The following is a 19748-nucleotide window of genomic DNA, read 5'->3' as shown; positions in this document are numbered from 1 at the left end:
TAATACCACACAACAGCCCCTCCCCGTGCTCCGCCCACTCTCTCGAAAGGCTCTGCACAGCCTGGGCACACACACTGGACGCCCGCTAAGACTTGCTGATGAACTGGGAACTGATCAGGTAGACAGGGCTCTGCCTGCCTGAGCCCCTCCTGTCTGCACGGGTCAGCCCCAAGGGGAGCCAGGCGGAAGGAGGAGCTCCCTTTCTCATGCTTCTTAATTTTGCAGGGCGCAAGGTGCTCAGAGTGCTTCTAGGGAGAGCGGTTCACTCCATCTACAATGCTGCTAGTGCCCTTGTTCCCCCTCGAATGAATCTACTGGATGCAATAAATGTGGACTGACCCCCTTTCCCTGGTTCGCACTCAGCCCTCTTTTCCCTGGCCCCAAGCAGCCTTCCACTGGCTGGCATCCCCCTTTGGGCATGGGACGTTCACCAGTGTCACCAGTCAGACTCAGAGCAGACACGGTACAGGTGAGGGCACCAGCAGCAGCCGCCATACGCTCAGGGCACAGCTGGCTGTGGGGTCTCCCACCTGTGCCCTCACAGAACCATCGTGCGGACAAGGGTGCACATCAGTAACTCCATGTACAGCTGGAAAGACTGAGGCACACAGCACTCGGATGACTTCCACGGTCACACGGCTGGTGAGTAACAACATTCACACGGACACACAATTAACTCCCAGCCCTCATAGCTTTAATTGGATCTTTTGAAATACTGTTCGCACCAAATGGCGATTCCGCATAGACTTCCCCACTCTTCCTCAGGGGAAGGAGATAGAGATGGGGTGAGATAGAGGAAACTACAAATTATCCTTAGTCTTTCAAAATAAATTTGTGTCTGGATTTCTAAAGTGTGTGGAGATTCAAGGGCAGGGCCTCTAGTCTCTTCTAAGTCAGACTGAATGAAAACAACCACGATATAGGACACAAAGTTTGCTACTTACATTTACTTCAGTTATAGCAATATCAACGACGCTACCAACAACAATTAAGGCATCAAAAGTGTTCCATGCATCAGTGAAATAGTGCTGTTAGGGCAAGCATTCAGAAGCCACAGAGGAGAGGAAGCACCACAGGAAAAAAGAAGAAAAGGACAGTGTTATAAAAGGGGAACGTTCTAGCATCGCGCCACACGGCTACTTGAAACATCCCCCTAAAATAAACATGTTAAAGATACGCCACTGTGGGTATCACTTCTGACACAGCAAATGAAAACAATTAGAGACATCCTATCTTACCTTGCCTACTAGTGACCGGGGTAAATGCTGCAAAAAGGCCTATCCTACAAAAGGTGATTTGTGTCTACAAAAGGCCCTGGGATAAGGCTCTACCCTGAAATGCTTCTTGCCTACAGCTCTCATTAGGAAATCCTAGATTCAGATCAAGTGACTGGGATCTGTGACTTGTCCAGGTGATGCCACTGCAGGGCAGGGAGCGGAGTATGCACAGACAGAGAAGAGAGGACACAGGTGGCGGCCACGCCAGGTGCATACTCACGTCTGCTTCGCTGAGGGCCACGTCTATAATGCTGCCGATTACGATGAGGGAGTCAAACGTGTTCCAGGCGTCACTAAAATACCCCTGGACAGAGCAGGCGAGGGCAGACGTTTATGAGCATGTATGAATGACCCACCGCACGGACCATATAGGGGCGAATCCGAGTCCCTGCCGCACCCATGGCACCCAGGTGGAGTGGGAAAGCCAAAGGGGAGGTAACAATACTGTCCACTGGTGGAAAGGTGCACAGCAGGGTGGTTGTGCACCTTTATGTGTGAGAGAAGGTGCACGCACACACACACATGCACGCGCGCACGCACACACACTCATGGTCCTGAGTGGCACCAAACCAAGCAGAATATCTGCAGGGCCGAGGAAGGCAATTTGGCAACCTTGTCCTAGGACCCAGAGGGATGATCCCAAACCCTCATGAGCTGATGGACTCCTTCCTTAGAATCTCCACTCGCCCCACTTAAAGAGCACTGTCACCAGGCACTGCGCACATTTCCATTTCTGTGCTCCTTCAAAGGGACCAGCAACGCTCTCCAGTCCTTGCAAGTCCAGCCTGTATTACAAAGGCCATGTCTTGTGGCAGGATGACTGACACAAGTCCCTGTCTTCAAAGAACTCTCAGTGTAGAGGACACAGACGGGTAGATAATGGCTTACAGGGACACAGGCACCGTGAGGCACAGTGTTGTGGCAGAGACACTGGCTCCTGGTTGTGGGGGTGGTGCTTAGTGGGGGGAAGTCAAGGCAGGTTCTGTAGTAGAAAAGAGTATGGAATGAAGAGGATGTTCCAGGGCTCCCCTGTCCTCCACAGAAGCCAACAGGCTCCTTCTTCCATCTCAGGTTTTGCTTTCTTTCCCTCCCACCTTTCACCGTCTAGGCTGAGAGGAGTCCTTCCCATCCTGCAAAAATAGCACCAGGTTCCTCCCCACCTCCTGATGTCTCTACAATCCTAACTGCCTAACCCCAACTCCATCTGTTCAACTTCACCCTTCTTCAAGGTCAGATAAATGCTCCTTGATGGAACCTTCCCAGCCCCGGCTGTCTGCACTCCCTCATGCTGACTCTGAATCTCTTACGTACTGATTGCTGAACGTGGGGTCTTTGTCTGTAGCTCTACCAACCAAAAGCCCTGAAGGATGATGACTGTGCTACATATTCAGTCCCCCAACTTCTCTAACCCCATTATCTAGCCGGAGCCTTGAACCCAGTCAGTGCTTGGCATGTGCAATGTCTCCTTTGTCCACCAACTTGTACCCTGCCTGTCATCCAGCTTTGGTTGTTTGTTCAGGTCCTCCTATCTTGCAACAATTTTGAGAGTACAACATCCCCACAATTGTGACTTAAAATCTATATGTATGTGCCAGACATTTTATATCTTCTTCTAGCATCAGCACAGCAGGTGCTAAATGAGTGCCTGTGGTCTCTCGACACCCCTGGGAAGCTCCTGGTTGGAGAGGGAGGTGGGGAGATACTGCACAGAGAGCCAAAGGGGCAAGGGACTGGCTGTCAAGATCAACAGCTCTGTCTATAAACCAACTGTGTTTTTCCAAAGAGTCTGGACACTTTTTGGAAACGAAAATTCAGGTACAAATTATATACAACAGGGCCCAGCATGTTTACAACTGGGTACATTTAGAGCTGCATTAAGAAAATCAGAACGAAAAGTACTTTGAGGTGTCAGGTCCCAGAAACTTGTGATGAAACGCAGACCCAGAAGCAGCCACTGCAGAGCCACAGCCTTTTGCGACAGTATAGAAGATGTGGACGTGCCGACTGTCCTAACAGCTGGAGTAGAGACGTTTATTCTAGTCACCGTTCATCAGTCCAGGTGCATTTACGGGGGAGCTACGACACTGACTTAGGGTTTGCTTCTTAAATTTCATCTTAATAATGTAAGATCCCCCCACCCAACCGCCGTGGTTTCTAACCAACTCTCCACCTTTCTCCCCACCCTACAATCACAGTGCCTCTCTCCCATTTTACCCTCACTGACTGCTACCCTCCCTGGCCCATCTATCAGCAGACCAAAGGAATTTGTGAGCTCCAAATCTGACAATCTATGTATAAAAGTCTAATGGGAAGGTCTATTTTAAAAACAGCACAGCTTATGCTTTCTAGCTTTCCTTTGCATGAATTCATGATTCTTGACTGGCAAAACTGAGCAGAGATGGGCTGCCTTTGAGGTCTAGACCAGCAGTCAGAGGTGAGATCAAGAGCTAGCCTCAGGTTGTAAAAGAACACAGCAGAGTTTCCTTCATCCAGGAAGTCTCCTAACAAGAAAGCCAGCTGAATCAATGTGCTTAGTGTTAGAGCTGACAGCCCCTGTTGCGAATGGATAACAAGCAACTCTCCGACTGGTGGCAGTGCCACAGACCACACTTGGAGGGGCAGAGCCTGCCCTTTTCTTCCCGGAGTTAAGAGTAACTCAAAAGCTAAAGAAAGTGCAGTGATCCTTCCCCTCCCCTCTAGGGAGGTATTTATACCTTGATCAAACATTTGGTCACGAGTAGCAACTAGAGCTCCAGAGTACTGACAGGGCGGAGGAGACCCAGGGTCCGCCCTTCGCACCTGCTGTGGAGTGTGCCCCAGCCCCGCCTGCATTTGTACCGTGTGCACCGCTTCTCTCCATTATTTATGTCATTTCCCAGAGGCCAAACCCACCACATGGGTGCTGGAGGCCAGCCTCTGGCTTTGAGATTTTATTCCTGAACAGCTCCTCTCTCCCTCTTCTCCAGAATTATCAGTGTTCTCTCCTTCAGGCCATTTCCATCGGCCTATAAGATATCCTCAATGCTGGTGTGCTGTGATGGATAAAATCCCTTTAAATCAGCACAATAGGGGTTTAACATTTCCTTGGGATGTTGGAAATTTTTGGCAATTTCATTGACTCTCTCTCCAGAAACCCCTTACACTCACAAAACTTTGCCCAAATCAGAATGATTGATGGACTGAAGGGTGATGGACACCCTTAATCTAGGAAGCAGGAGGCAGGTGACTGAAATCACAGGCCCTGACCAGGTGGCTCTGACAGGAGTCCAGGGGAGGGAGAAAATGCCAGCCCTCCCATTCTTCCCACATACTGTTTCCCTATTTAGTAGCCTCTTGTTTAATAAAATCACTGTCAAGTGGTATGACTCAGTTCCCCCACCCTTCACCCACCAAAGGCACCAGATTGCCTTTGTAACCAGAAGATAAGATAAGACAAGACATGACTCCTAACAGAGGGCCGGCCCCTCTCCCTGCTCTCTCCTCTTGGCCTATGATGATGTGTTCTCCTGCAACTGAATTCTGAGGCCAGAACCTCTCAAGCGGAACCACCAGTCAAATCTATATTATTTTTGTGTCCAGCTCTACCTGTCTGAAAAGACCAAGCAAGTCAGCCACATGCAATAATATGTGTTACGCAGAAACATTTCTGACTCTGACTCTTAAAATTATAAATCAGACTAACGTGGGCCTCAGGGTCAGGAAGCACCATTATTTCTAAGAACACTATTCTCACCATCCATCAATGTTTGTCTCCTGCTGGACAGTGGGTTCCCAGAAGGTACACCTCTTCTAATTCCTGGACCCCTTGCCAGGATATGACACAGGTGTGGCACATGGTAAGGGGGCAATGTTTGTGGAATGGTTGCAAATGGGAAACAAGAAAAGTGGCCCAAGTCCAGATTCCTTTTGCTGCCTAGATTCACTCTCATCTGCAGATTGGAAGAAGCCTATATAAATAATGTGCCTTTTGTCATTGACCATGGCAGCCAGATCTCTTCCCTGTTTCTGGCAGGGATTATTTGGGTAGCATCTGACCCAAGTGATAACCCAAAGTGCCAGCTTTTGGCAGAAACTATGCCTGACAGCTTTCTAACTAGCAAAAGCCTTTCCAAAGGTAAGTGGGGGATTAAGGGAAGATGTGTTCCACTCTGCTCTACCCAGATACCCTGCGATAGAAAAGCAGGTATCATCTCATGTCCAGAGGCTGCACCTTCAGGATCATCCCTTTATTCCTTTCTTTATTCCACCAATCTTACTGAGCTACCACCAGGAAGCAGGCATCACGTGAGGCACCACACAGCCAGAGACAGAAGACTCAGAGACCTCAAGCAGCTGCTCACCAACAAACAGAGAGGCAGACATGGAGTAGTGTTGGTAACGATGGTGCATAGTAGGCCCCCAACAGATGCACGAGCAGACGAGAGGGCTGGCTCTGGCTGGGCTGGTGAGGATGCTGTCTCACAGGAGAGAACATTTCCCACAGGCCTTCAAGGATAACAAAGAGGAAGCAGGGCATCCAGGCAGAGGCGCATGGGCAGGGAGAGGTCTAGCATGCCAACACTCTGGGATGGGGTGGGGAAGAAGAAATGGCAGGGAGGGAATGGCAGGAAATAAGGCAGAAATACACAGGGGCCAGTGCTTCGTGGAGGACTTTGAATATTTGACTAAGAAAATGGTATATGCTTTCTCAAGCAATAGGTGGCCAGTGCCAAAATATCACTGCAAGAGTGGTCTGGTCAGCTTTGGGCTTACAAAGGGAGTAGGTAGAAGGGCTGAGGCCAGAGGCAGGGAGACCATTTTGAAGGCAGCCAGGCACAGTAGCTCAGGAGAGAGAAGGGCAGTGCAGGTCCGCATGCCACAGAGGTGGCCACTAATGCTCTGGCATGTATGCATCTTACCAGGCAAGAAGGGGACCAGGAGAGGGCTCTGGGAAACCTCAATGTCAAAAGGACAGGATGGAGCCCAACAAGAAGCCCAACGTAAAGTTCCTAAGACAGTAATATTTGGTTTCAAGTATTATTTGCCATTAAAAGTAAATCTCCTAGAATAGATGGGGTCATGAAGAACTGAAAAAAACAATATCAAATTCTCTCTCCGGCAGGTGGAAAAGGTACTCTAGGAAGATCATGAAGAAGCTTCACTCCTGCAGGGGACCCTGGAGCAGCAAACAGAGCCCTTGAAGGCAGACGGGACCAGAGGACCCAGTGCCCATTCTGCATCAGCTCTGCCCAGCAGCATTAGGACAGCACCAAAACTCTTTCTTCTTTCCCCAGACCTAATTTCTCCTTACTTTTTCCAGCCCAAGTAGCTAGGAGTATAAATTAGTATATTTTCAGGGTAGAATCAAGATCAAAGTGCTTTAAAGGACTAAGATGGGAACAAAGTATGGCTCACTGGAGAAGGCCGGTAACCGCAGCAAACAACCTGGCCTAGAATGCAGCCTGGATGAAACGCCAGGTGGTAACATCCCACAAAGAGGGAATCCCACACAGACCAGGCTCTTCTTACTCCACAGAAGTGCTCTCTATACCTGCTGTAGCCAGCACTTTGAAAAAGGCCTTTCTTAGTCAATCTTCCTCGTTGGAGCAAGAGAACTTGTTGGAGAATTCCAGCAGCTGGAGGGAAAGGCTTGGAGAATGGGGCTTGTGTCTCACCTAAACTAGGGCCTGCTTTTGAAAACCCTACAGAGGCCCGGTCAACCCCAAGTTGAAAGTATGACCTAGGCTGCACCAGGTCAATGCCCAGCTGGTGGACTTTCCCTTCAGGAACCCACAATCAGCTAAATCACCTGCTTGCTTTTCCAGGATGCTTTTGCGCTTCGGCTACTAACCACCTTCCACTCTTGCCCGACCAGTGCTCCAAAACACCTCTTCCCAGGCCGTGAGATGGCCTCTTCCACCATGGAGGCTCCCAGCGTGGGGTTTCCTCCCTCGGTCCCCCTCCCACTTCCCTCCGGGCTAGCAGAGGCTGGGTCATCTCATCTCCCATGGCCTTAGGCCATTTCCCTCTAAATATGCTCTCTTAGGAGGCCCCGTTTCTGCATCAGGCTCCTTTATATAAAATAAGTCCTTAAGGTCAGATTTCTCAACTTTCTTTAACTCTTCCTTTGGAGAAGGAATGACTTCTCACCTACCAGTAAGAATTTTGTCTTACCTCACTTTGTATATTTATTTTATGAAGCAACTGAAACCCTGCCGTCCTGTGTCCCCTAACAGAGATACTGACGAGTCCTCCTAGAAGGTATGCCTGACTCGGTGGAGAACCCTGCCATGAGGAACCCTGTTACAAAGCTCCTCCCACGAGACAAAGGCTCTCCTGAGATGAGGCTGAGGTCCCATGTGGCCATCTCCTCAGAATATTCCTCCTTCTGCAGCCTCGAAAACCTTGTTCTTCAGCCCGACTACCCCACTGACCAGGAGGGAGGAGTCCTCCCTGGCTTCTTTGGGACCACTTGCCTGGGCTGGGCTTGTGAACACTAAAGAGAAGAACAAGAAAAAAAGGGCAGGAAAAATTTTAAGGAGGGCATTGCTTCTTGGTGAACTGATACTCTCCCACTCAATCAGGCACACGATATAAACTCAGCCTCCCCTGGCCATGGGGAATGCAGCGACAGTGCTCTTCAAGTGTGGAGATGCTGCTGCTACTGTCTTAAAAGCTCTCCCAATTGTAATGTGAGGTTGTCTAATGCTATGAAGATATCTTGCTGAGTAAAACTACAAGCAGTACAATTTCCAGCGGAAATCAACCATTTAAAAACTCTGATCTATCAGTACTAATTATAACTTAGCTACTCATTTCCCTTTGGTATCACCTGTCTGTTCGCATGCCACTGAACTCTCTTCCCAGGTTTGGAGGTCTTCCGGGCAACTGTCAGCCTACTGGGCAGTGCGCTACTGGGCTGTCAATGCACTGGCCTGCTGAAGGGAGCAAGCACAAACATGCACACACACACACACACGTACATACACACACACACACACACACCATGGGTGAATGTGTTTCTCTTCAGCCTGGAACAAGCTTTCAAAAACTTCAGGCTTAATCACCTGGCAGGGGAAGACATGGCCCAGGTATCCAGGAAATGTTCCACAGAGAGGCTCCATGTCACACTTCTCAAGTACCTTCAATGTTCTCATTTTGCAACCTTTTCCATCAGTCCAGACAAATATTGTTCAAAGAAGTAAAGGTGAGAGGGAAGCAAACCAAAATCTCAAAGGAAATTAAGATGAATTTGGAAAAGGAGGAAATGCTTATGTATGTAGATATGGACAAGTCACAGTAGATAATAACATCTGGCCATGCATAAGGTGCCAAATTTGACCCCACTGCAATCACCCCAATTAATCACTTACAAATGTCCTTTCTTTTTGGTCCACAAAGATCTGACAAAGATTGCATAGAGATTAATTCAAATTAAAGAAAGGAACAGTTTGGAATTAGAATTTCATGTAACTATGGAGTATGTGAAACCATCCATTTCATAATCCATGTCTAACTTAATTAAATCAGTGTCGTCAGATACCTTACACAGAGATAACTAACTGGGTCACTGAACTCTGTCATCTCTAACTCTGAGTTTTTGACTATACTGGGAAAGAAACTGAGGGCCAAATATCCCACATTTCAGCTTGATGTGGCTCCTCTGTCCAGGGTTTTAGAGTGAGGGACCATCCTTGCTTGATGATGAGGAGGCAGTGGTGCGGGTAGGAGCAGCAGTGGCCGACAGTCTGCGGCGTGGAGCTACATGCCAGGCACTCTGTTAAGCAGTGCGTACATGGTAATTCTTTACTCCTCATGACAACCCCATGAAACAGCACTATTAGCATCCTCATTTTATGGGTGAGGAAGTCGAGGCACAGAGAAGTAAGGAACTTGTTTCAGCTGTAAGTGCCAGAGTAGAGATTTGAATCCAGTCCAGTTCCACAACTATGCAATTTGACACTGAACTACACTGCCCCTTATCTGGCAGCCGCTGACAAGTGGGGAACTGAATTCACTCCCTCCCAGAGGGGATACAACGCGTTGAGTCGTCCAGCACAGTTGAACACATTTCATGTCTCATTTTGTGTTAAAGTCGGAGAAATTTTTCTAAATTAAGCAAACAAAAGATGGTATGGCTGTGAGAGGTCTGCAGCTGGTATCAGCACTTCCCTTAAAGGGTAAAAAGGATGCTGTAGACCAAGAACACACAAAACCAAAGTCTTTAGACTAGATATCTGAAAGTATAATCAGGGTCAAATTCTTCCTGATGGGTTATGTTCAAACATTTTCTCTAGTGCTCAAGTAATGAGGCAGGTTTCCCTGACACAGCATGATACGTATTATTCTAGAAACAGAAAACTGGCTTTCAAAATAATCTCCAGTTTACAAATTTCCAATTCTAATCTCCCTTCTTCTGTTTCTCAGAATTGTTTTCATGAGGTTTTGTTCTTACAGATTCATTCTCCCATATGTACACACATGCTCTAATCAGATTTTAATGTTCTCAGGTGGTAACCCAGTTAGTGGCCAGAACAATTTAGCATAATTCAGTAACACAAGACTAACAGGAAGCGGGTATTTCTCCAGGGTGACTCAGCAACAGCCTTTGAAAAGTGGGTTCTGTAACTCACCTTAGGCTTAAAGGCGATGACTTTCAAAACCATCTCGACGGTGAACACCCCGGTGAAGACCATGTTCAGGATGTCCATGGCGTCATTGAACATCTTGGACTGCTCGTAGTGCTATGGATGAAGACAGAGGGACTGTTCTCAGAGCCTCCGCCACGATCTCACGTGCTTGCACATGGAGGCTCCCAGCCCTCTGTGCCCCTGCGGGCATCCTCCACAGCCCAGCGCCCTCGCTCGGCAATTCCGCCGGCATTGCAAGGTCACGTGGTGAACTCCCACAGAGTGCAGGCAGGTCTGTGACAAGATGAGGATGATTGAATGATGAAGGGGGAAAACATATCCATGTCCTCTGCTCAGGATAAAGGGAATTCACCCTTTCTTCTGGCAGGGCTTTATGTTGAGGGCCTTGACCAGAGCACAATGCAGATACCACCAAAATGTCTATGAATAAAGGTAGAATTTGGTGAGGGATAAATTTTATGCCATGTAAGTTTATGTTGAATAAAAGGCAGTGTTTTCTTGATTTAACACTTTTCCCTACATCAGCACACAGTCCTTTTCATTCAAAAAGAACTCTTAGATTAAGAAAAATGCCAGAAAATTTATCCCTATCTTTAGACCTACTGTCCAGACAGCACTGAGAGCTGGTTCGATGTACTAAAGTTCTTAAAGTCAGTGCAAAAGCTGGCTCTAGACCTTGGTCTTTGCTTCCTGTCCTCGTGGAGTATCGACTAGGCATGTAACTTTTGAAAACATTCACTGTTAATACCACACTATAATCTGACATGGCCAATTAAACTGAATTGTATTTTTTGCTTCCATTGGAATAAGAAGTAGCTGTAACTCAGGTCAAACTCAATGCTTCATCAACCGGAAAATACCTTACTGCCATGCTGAGAGTCACCTGAGGACAGGAGTGTGACTTATGTTTTGTTTTCCAACATTGGGTGTTACTCTGTGACAGGCCCAGATCAAAGAGTCTGAGGGGGCCGGGCGCGGTGGCTCACACCTGTAATCCCAGCACTTTGGGAGGCTGAAGCGACCGATCACCTGAGGTCATGAGTTCAGGACCAGCCCGGCCAACATGGTGAAACCCTGTCTCTACTAAAAATACAAAAATTAGCTGGGCACGGTGGCATATGCCTGTAATCTCAGCTACTCAGAAGGCTGAGGCATGAGAAGCACTTGAACCAGGAGGCAGAGGTTGCAGTGAGCCGAGATCGCGCTACTGCACTCCAGCCTGGGCTACAGAGCGAGACTGTCTGAAAAACAAAAAACGAAAAATAAAAAACGAAGTGTCTGAGGGGAATTATCTATGGCGTAAACCTTATCTCTAAGGTAGGTGTGACAGATTTCCCCATTTTACTGAAAAAGAAAACAAGCCTCGGGGAATTTAAACAACTTTCCCCAAGTCACAGAAAAATCAGAGTAAAACCAGGATTGAAACAGCTGTGTATCTCCAGAGCTGAAGTTCTCAACCGCTACCTGACCACAGGAGGCCCACGGTAAATGTTTACATAATTGAGCGCCACCGCCAGGCTCCACGGAAATGGTATCTACTGTCATGCTGTACGGATAATTTCTTCAACAAAAGAACGATCTTAAACTCCTACCGTGACAACTGTCAGCCAGAACGGAACTCTGGCCAACCTACAGCCCAGACTCATCAGAAAAATCAAAGCCCTCCTGTGAGGGCAGCATTCCACCCTCAGCATTTGGGGCACGGGGCTGTGCGGAATGCCCGGACCTGATCCCCACGGCTGTCTCCATTTTTACCTGCATGGCCAAGCAGAGTGTGTTGAGCATGATGAGGACAAACATCATGTATTCGAAAGGCGAAGAGTTCACCACGTACCAGAACTTGTACTGGTAGGGGTTTTTGGGGATGTATCTCCGCAAGGGACGTGCTTTCAAGGCGTATTCAACACACTGACGCTGCAACAGCAGAAAAGGGCAGAAATGGGGTTCTGAGCACTTCCAGGGAAGGAGCACCCCGTGGTCATCTGCTCTGAAAGAGCTCACCCTGCAGCTCCCGGGAAGGGGCCATGAACGATGGTGAAAATGATTACGAGTGACCTCCTTCCTGCCACTGGCACCACTCTTGAGTCACCGAGGGCCCTGCCTCCACCCCCTTCTCTGACCCTCCCAGCAATCTCTGGGTAAGCTGGGTACCGACCCATGTGGCTTCCATTTTGCTTACTAAAAACTGAGGCTCAGAGCTTTTAGCTATCTTTCCTGAGGCCCTGCAGTGTCTACACAAGCAGGAGTGAGGACGGGATCCAGGCCTTATCACTGCCTTTCCTCTATATCACACCTATGGGGGATCTATAGGTGGATCCCATCTATAGTTCCCCTGCCTTGCTGTCCTCCAGGAAAGGAAGCCAAGTAACCACAGGAACAGAAACTCACAAGAACTAGAGGGGCTGGCTCATTCCCTGAGACTAGGAGCCTCTGGCTGCTCCCTGATGGACCCACACGAGATACCCTTCCAGAGCCACAGTGTGTTAACAATAAACATCTTATGGGGAGCTACCTACATGTCCATCGGGGAGCTTCTGGGCTGGGGAGCTTGTGTTCATTTCAGAATCCCTAGGACGTGGTCAGTAGCGACAGCTAGATGAACACAGGTTGGGGCCCAGCTGGAGCACTGTAGTGACAGCTGGATTGAACGCAGGTTGGCACCCAGCTGGAGCACTTTCTCACTTACTCTGGGCAGTGGGGCTGGTCCAACCTCTGCAGCAGGCCCAGAGGGAGCCGCTAGCCCCGAGAGCCCTCAGCTCAGCATCAAGACCTAGACCTACCCCCACTCTCCTACTTTGACTCTGGATGCAGGTTTCGGACAGGTTCCCAGTGTCTGGGACGCGGCGCTGCTCTGATCTCACATGCTGACTCCAGGGACCCCCAATTCGAGCTTGCGCTGGACCTCAGAGGCTGACACACTTTCAGTGCTGGCTCTGCCTGGCTGGCCTGGCCTTGCCCTGACACTCATCTTCCTTGGGTGAGCAAATTGCTGGGCCAGACCTCTCCCTGACAATCACTGGTGGAGTCTGCAGGGACACCCTGACAACTCAAAGCAAAATCTTCCTGCAAAGCAAAAAGCATGTCCTCGCGTTTCCCAGTGGGTACAGCCAGCTATGGTTGGCTTGCCGTGCCAGGGCCACTTCCCCTCAGGAAGCCTAGGCTACCAGATCATTCTTGCTTGCGATGTCACAATCAAAACAGAGATGCTACTGATAGAGGACCCGGGGAAATTCCCAGAACAGAATCTCGATCTTGTAGACTCTTTCAGGGCTGCAAGGAACCTCTAAAGAGCAGCTCTTTAATGCCCTTGATTTAGAGATGAGGGATCAAGCCCCAGCAGGGATCAGAGGGGGCACCTAGGGTCACAGCGCACGTGCAGGAAGACAGCCCAGGGCACAGGGCCCCTCTCCTCGCCACGTCATGCGAGCAAAAGGCTCCTACTTCCACCAGATTGGCTAAAACACGGTGCGAGATCAAGAATGATGCCAGTACAATCTTAGTCCCAAATTCAAAGTTACTGACTTCCCTGGGGTAGTGTAGGGTACTTCCCCCCTACGTCAGCAGTTCTCAACAAGGGGCAGCTTTGCCCACCAAAATGACATTTGGCAATGTCTGGAGACATTTTGGTTACTGCTACCAAGGGAAGAGGAACCATTGGCGTCTAACAGCTGGAAGCCAGGGATGCTGCTAAACAGCCTAAAAAGCCCAGGAAACACAACCAAGAATCATCCAGCCTGAAATGCTAATAGCACCAAGGGTAAGAAACTCTGCCCTAAGCGGCTTTAAAAACCATCTCCCAGGAGGGACTGTGAATGCCTGCATGAGTGGCCACAGCATCCCAACTAAGATTCTGAGCCATCACTAGTGGGTCATGATCATGGCAGGTGGCATAAACACTCTGATTTCATACCACCAGGTCTGGGGATGGATTTCATAATTACAAAGTCTCATATGTATCTGGAAACCTAACGCTCAGCAGTGATGACTCAAATGGGCTGAGGGTGTGCTTAGAACAGGGCCCTAGCCCCAGGGACAGACAGTATGTGGGCGCCCTTCTCTGGGCATAGGGGAAATCAGTCAAAAAAGAAGGCACTCCACCCCTGATCAAGGGACAGAAGCCCAAACAGTGTGTGACTTTAACCTGATTTTTGTCCAGCTCACAGTTCTTATACTCTTTTTCTCCTTGCTCCTGAAATGTAACGATGACAAAGCCCACAAAGATGTTCATCATGAAGAAAGCTACAATGATGATGTAGATGATGAAGAAGATGGAAATCTCCACGCGGTGGTTGTAGATTGGGCCGATGTTCTCTCCATTCGAGTCGATGGCTTTATATAGCAACCTAGAGAGAGGAAAACCAAGTGAGGGCCTGCCAAGCCCCCAGCCCACGCAGCCCAGCCCGCTGCCTTCCCAGGTCCTCCCTCTCCTGAACTCCTCTCATGAGCACTGGCTAGGAACCACCCCAAGGCTGCTGGACACAACCAGGTCTCTCCCATCAACCTCAGGCCCAAACGGCCAGCACTAAGAGGAGCGGGCACCTGGGATGTCATCATCGAGGGACTGTTCTGAGGACCTGAAAATCAAAAGATCTCACAAATATTCTAAAACGCCCCTTTCTATTCAGAGAGGAAGAATATCTCATGTATAAAGACACTGGAGGAAGTGAAAACTATACACACTGGCAAGACAATACGTGACTAACCAGAGTAGTTCCAAAGAACTAAGAGGGAGGGTGCTTCCCCAAAAGGAAACATGCACTAAAATTAAAGTATGCCTAGCAGAACTCTTAACAGGAAGAGGGGGTTACTGTAACACCCTCAAGGTCCATTGATCCCCATCCTGAGGCAGATTCAACACTTCCGGGGCACCCAGCCCATGTGTAGGCTGCGCTAGACACTTTCACAGCCTCTCCCTGAAGCCTCACGTCCATCTGGGAAGGCAGACGTCACTGCCATCCCCATTACAGGAATATTCAGGGAGGCATCAAAGTGCCACAGTCACACTCCTTGAGGACAGAGCCAGGAGTTGAGCCAGTTCCTCTAAGCCCCAAGTCCCAGGTTTGCTCCTTTCTCCTCAGCTGCCACCATGATTTGCTCAAGGACAGTGTTCAAAGCCTGACACTAGAGCCAGTGCCCACATACAATGAAGAGTCTTACTCCATGCCTCTGTTCGCCAGGATTAAATCCCTAATGAACAAGCCCCACCTGACTGCCTCTTTATCCCACAGGAGCTCCTGAAAATATCTGACTCTTACACACACCCCAAGAGCTCTGCTGGCCTGTGAGGCCCAGCCTGCCCACCTCCTGCAGCTCGTCTACGCATGCGGACCAGGTATCCAGGACTCTAGGTGTGTTTGCGCACTGATGGCAGGAGCTGGGGGTGGGAGCTCCAGAAGCAGAGAGCAACGTGAAAGCGCAGAGGATTCTCCCTTTCAAATTCTAACTTCTCCTTACCTGCTCTTCTTACTTTACCCATCAACATCCTAGCCATTCTTCAGGACCCTGTTCTGCACATCTAGGATGCACCAGACCACCTGCCTGGATTGACCACTTGACACTGATTCGATTTGGACTTGAGGCGAGGAAGCATGTTTAGACACTGTTTCCTCCACAGTGCCTAACACGCCATGTTGCATGGAGCTGGTATCTAAGCATGCAGTCAGCCAGAGCCCAGTTAGACATCTCTAATGGATGGGGAGACACAAGCCTCTGCACAGCGTGGTCTGTAAATGAGCGAGTGGGTGCTCAGTAAAAGAGATGGCACACAGCAACTGTCTGCACCTGGCATACATTAGTACAAAGTATGAGGAGTGAATGAATGAATGGTTTGGGACACCATCCAGAGCCTCTTTGGGAGCAGTGGATGGCAGCTTTCCTGACATCCAGTGGGAGTTCACAGGACTGAGGCATCTCAGGCCTCTCTGCTCCCACCCAGAGATGCTGCTGGGCACCTCTACCAACCCTGCTTCACAAATCATCCAACTACACAGAAAGAGGCCCTATGGGTCAAGAAATGACTGAGAAGTGGCCCAAGGTTAAAAAGCCACAGGGCAAGCCTGCGACCCTGGAGAACAGAAATGGGACTGACTCCAGGAGGGAGGGCTTAGCCCTGGGCACAAGACTGTGTGCTCCCCATACTTACGCAGGCCAGCCCTCAAACGTGGAGACCGTGAAGAGTGCCATCATAGCAGAGAGGACGTTGTCGAAGTTGAAATCACTGTTCTGCCAGATCCGCTCACGGACCACAGGACTGTCAACATCCCCATCCTTGTAGAGGATGAAAAGTCCCCTGGAGAATAAAACAGGTGTGGGTCATCTGGCTTCACACATGACAGATGGAAGCAGCATAAAGTTGGACACACTGCCCTGATCCCACCTCCAGGCAGGTCACGCTCAGTCCGCCCGCCAGTCACACAGCTGAGCATAACACCAGCGCTGTTTCTCCTCTCCTTGCCCTTGCATTTCATGTACTTTGCAGCTCAAATAACCACTGAATAACTACCAGTGCAACATGTATTCTCCAGAGCAGCCAGGCAGGCACCGGGCATACGTCGTTGGCCGATAAAAACCACAGCACGGTGAGTGTGTCTCATATACAACGGGCTTGAGGCGTGCTCTGAAGGATCAAAGCTCGGCCATAGAGAACTCTGTAAGCTCTAGGAAACAAACCCACGTATATTCTTCCTGCATTTTAGTTTTAATCAAATCCCTTTCTCTTCTTACTAATGGCATTCCCAATTTTCTTTCCAAAAGAATTCCATTATTTCTGGCAAATTATTTCTCCCAGAACTTCATTTCTGGAAGGAACTGAAGAGATAAAGTGCAGTATCTTTATTTTATAAATGAAGACACAGAGGCTTCGAGAGGGAAGAAACAGTGTCCCCACGCCTGTGTCTGCTAGGCTGCTCACCTCCAGGGACACCATGAATGGTGCATGAATGGTGCCTCTGGAGGTGCAGAGACACAGCCAAATTGCAATTGGCGCTCTCTGACTGCACCTTCTGCTTAAAATAAACCCGAAACCAATGTACACACACAGTCAGCCTAGCCAGAGCCCAGTCAGTTACGTCTCTCACGGGTGGGGAGACACAGGCCTCTGCATAGTCTGAAACTTTAGGCAATGGCTTCCATGACTGCCTTCATGGTCACTGGACATCCCAGAATGGGAGGCATGAATATCTCCCACCTTGTCTCTCCTCTGCCACTTCTTGTCTATGGAAATATGGCAGAGACATAGCTAACAGGAGCCAGGAGAGAGGAAGTCTAGAAAGTCTGTCAGAAGAGGGAGCCAGCTCCCGAACACCAGAGAGTTGAGTTTCAAGTTCTGATTTGGGGAAATCATCCACATGGCTGTCATGGAAGCTATTTGGGGCATTTCATAATTGTTATTTCAGGGTTCCCCAACTCCCGCCATTTATAGATTCTCCACCACAAAAGCCATCTATCCATCCTTTTGGGATGACAAAAAGTTTGGAACTAGATATAGGTGTTGGTTGCACAACAATGCCGCGGATACTCTATGCTAAGGAACTGTATACTGAAAACGGTTGAGGTTACGTGATTTTCACTTCAATGAAAAACAAACAAACACCATCTATCCACCCACAAGTTGAGCACACAGGCCTGTTTTATTTCATGACCAAAACTTCTGACGTGCCAACATGTGTGAATCCTTGAAGTCTGCTATTTGCTCTTCTAAGTTCCCCACTCCACTCTCAGGACGCTCACCTGCATTCTTCAGGGTTACTTTTGGCTTCATCCGTACAGCGATAGAACTTCCCCTGGATACAAAACAGACAGGCAGTCAAGTAAATGCAGGCTTCTCCTTAAAGAAATCCACCTGAGTTTTATGCTTGGAGGCAGTTCCTCTACCTTGAACAACTGGACCCCGATACAGGCAAACATGAACTGGAGGAGGGTGGTGACGATCATGATGTTGCCGATGGTCCGGATGGCCACGAAGACGCACTGGACCACGTGCTGCGGAGAGGGCAGAGGCGTGTGACTCTCCTTTGTGATTTTGGCCTCGAGGTGAGCTAACATCAGCCAAGAGTTTCTGTGTTGGCCGGACGCAGTGGCTCACATAATCCCAGCACTTTGGGAGGCAGAGGAGGGCAGATCACTTGAGGTCAGGAGTTTGAGACCAGCCTGGCCAACATGGTGAAACCTCATCTCTACTAAAAATACAAAAATTAGCTGGGCATGGTGGCTGGCGCCTGTAATCCCAGCTACTTGGGAGGCTGAGGCAGGGGAATCACTTGAACCCGGGAGGCAGAGGTTGCGGTGAGCCGAGATCATGCCACTGCACTCCGGCTTAGGCGACAGAGCAAGACTCCGTTTTGGGGGGGAAAAAAAAGAAAGAAAGAAAAAGAAAAAGAAGAAATGCTACAGGTGCAGTGCTGCCTGGCACATGGGCACATGGACCCTATAAATGACTGAGGAACATAGAAACCCAGTAGCCTTTTATACAGTCTACATGAAAACTGAAAGATTAAAATAAACACAAAGAACTACTAATAAAAAGGTAATAAATGAACAACAATTATAAAGAAAAACATCTTCAATTACCAAAAATAAAGAAAATAAATCATAATTTTTAACATGCCATTAGCACTTGGCACAGGTGGCTGCATTGGTTAGAAAGGTCCTTATAACCCACTTTAAAAATCCATCAGGCCTCAGCTCAGCTCTGCCCAGAAGAGCCAGTAGTTACAGCCAACCCCAACCCAAGCCAGCCCAGCCTGGAGGAGAGGAATCAAAACCTTAAGTCCTTTTGCTCTGTTGATGGCCCTGAGGGGCCTCAGGACCCTTAAGACTCTCAGAATCTTCACAACAGAGATGGCACTGGATCTAGGGAAGGAGCAGAAAGATGGCAGGCAGAGTGTGTTATAAATGGACAGGATGCTTTGAGATTCACCATTTCACTGGATCTTCACCTTAGTATCCCTGCACAGTTAGCATGGGATCCATGTGGTGCTGGGCTGATCTCTCTCCGTGACTCAGAGGCGACCTCTTCCCTGCCCACACGAGGCAGTGCCTCCCAAGCCCAGCCCATGGCACTCCCAGAGGTGACAGGTGCACAGCTAACCTTGGCAGACACACAACTCATGAACTCTCTTTGTTCTTTCCACTCACTGTAAAAGCTAGGTAGTGACTGGCTTTTAGGCTTCATAGATGGTTTGTTTCTGTTTAAGGTTGGAGGCCTGCTGTACCACTTTGGCACCAGGGCTTCTCTGGCCTTCAAGGAGCTCAGAGTCTGGTGGAGAGATGGGCAATTCCAACCCAGTATGGCTCATGACAGGGGTAAATGTGGTGTGCTTGGCCAGGGGAGTACAACCTATGGGAGTTGGGAGGAGCCTGGGAAGGACTCTGGGGTGGGGGTGGTGATAGCCAGGTGAGTCCCAAAGGAGGAGTAGGGGTTAGCAAGGACAATAGGGAGGGGGGCTCAGTGTGAGGGAGCAGCACGTACAAGGATGCGATACAAGAGAATGCAGCTTTCTGCTGCACCCCAGATGGCCGAGTGTGGCCATAGCACATGCTCAGGAGGAAGTGGGCAAGACTGCAGCTGGAGAGGACATGAACAGCCTGCGAGTTAATAGGAGCTGCAAAGATGTTAATGCAAATGGCCTTCCAAGCTATGATCACAGGGCTCCCTCAGTGGGAGGCAAGGAGGACCACAGAGGGCTGTTCCAGGCAGAGGTTCTTGGTCTTCCTAGGAGAGTAGGTCCTTTCCACTTCTCTTTAGCTTAGAGGGCATGTGTGTGCATGTGTGCTCACATGGGGGATAGTCTATGCTCAGCACCTGAACAGAAGTGCTCACAGGTCAGCAAGAAAGCAAGGC

The 19748-nt window shown here is 49.1% G+C and overlaps 1 protein-coding gene across 5 annotated transcripts in view; it reads right to left on the bottom strand.

Annotated features, from left to right (window-relative positions):
- The window catches only part of CACNA1D (calcium voltage-gated channel subunit alpha1 D), a 327158-nt gene that overhangs the window by 49741 nt on the left and 257669 nt on the right, over nt 1–19748 (bottom strand). For 4 of the 5 annotated variants that reach the window (XM_028844248.2, XM_028844250.2, XM_028844244.2 and 1 more), the window contains 8 exons: nt 18670–18757; nt 17780–17887; nt 17636–17688; nt 16050–16196; nt 14049–14250; nt 11663–11821; nt 9890–10000; nt 1498–1581 (listed from right to left, as the gene is read on the bottom strand). In XM_028844248.2, the coding sequence (XP_028700081.1) occupies nt 1498–1581; nt 9890–10000; nt 11663–11821; nt 14049–14250; nt 16050–16196; nt 17636–17688; nt 17780–17887; nt 18670–18757 (952 nt within the window). Of the gene's footprint in view, nt 1–944; nt 1029–1497; nt 1582–9889; nt 10001–11662; nt 11822–14048; nt 14251–16049; nt 16197–17635; nt 17689–17779; nt 17888–18669; nt 18758–19748 lie in introns of all 5 variants that reach the window. The other variant, XM_028844237.2, reaches the window with a different exon arrangement.

Source organism: Macaca mulatta, chromosome 2, assembly GCF_049350105.2.
Source record: "Macaca mulatta isolate MMU2019108-1 chromosome 2, T2T-MMU8v2.0, whole genome shotgun sequence".
Lineage (NCBI taxonomy): Eukaryota > Metazoa > Chordata > Mammalia > Primates > Cercopithecidae > Macaca > Macaca mulatta.
Note: the sequence above shows the minus strand (reverse complement) of the source record. Positions and strands in the feature narration are given on the sequence as shown.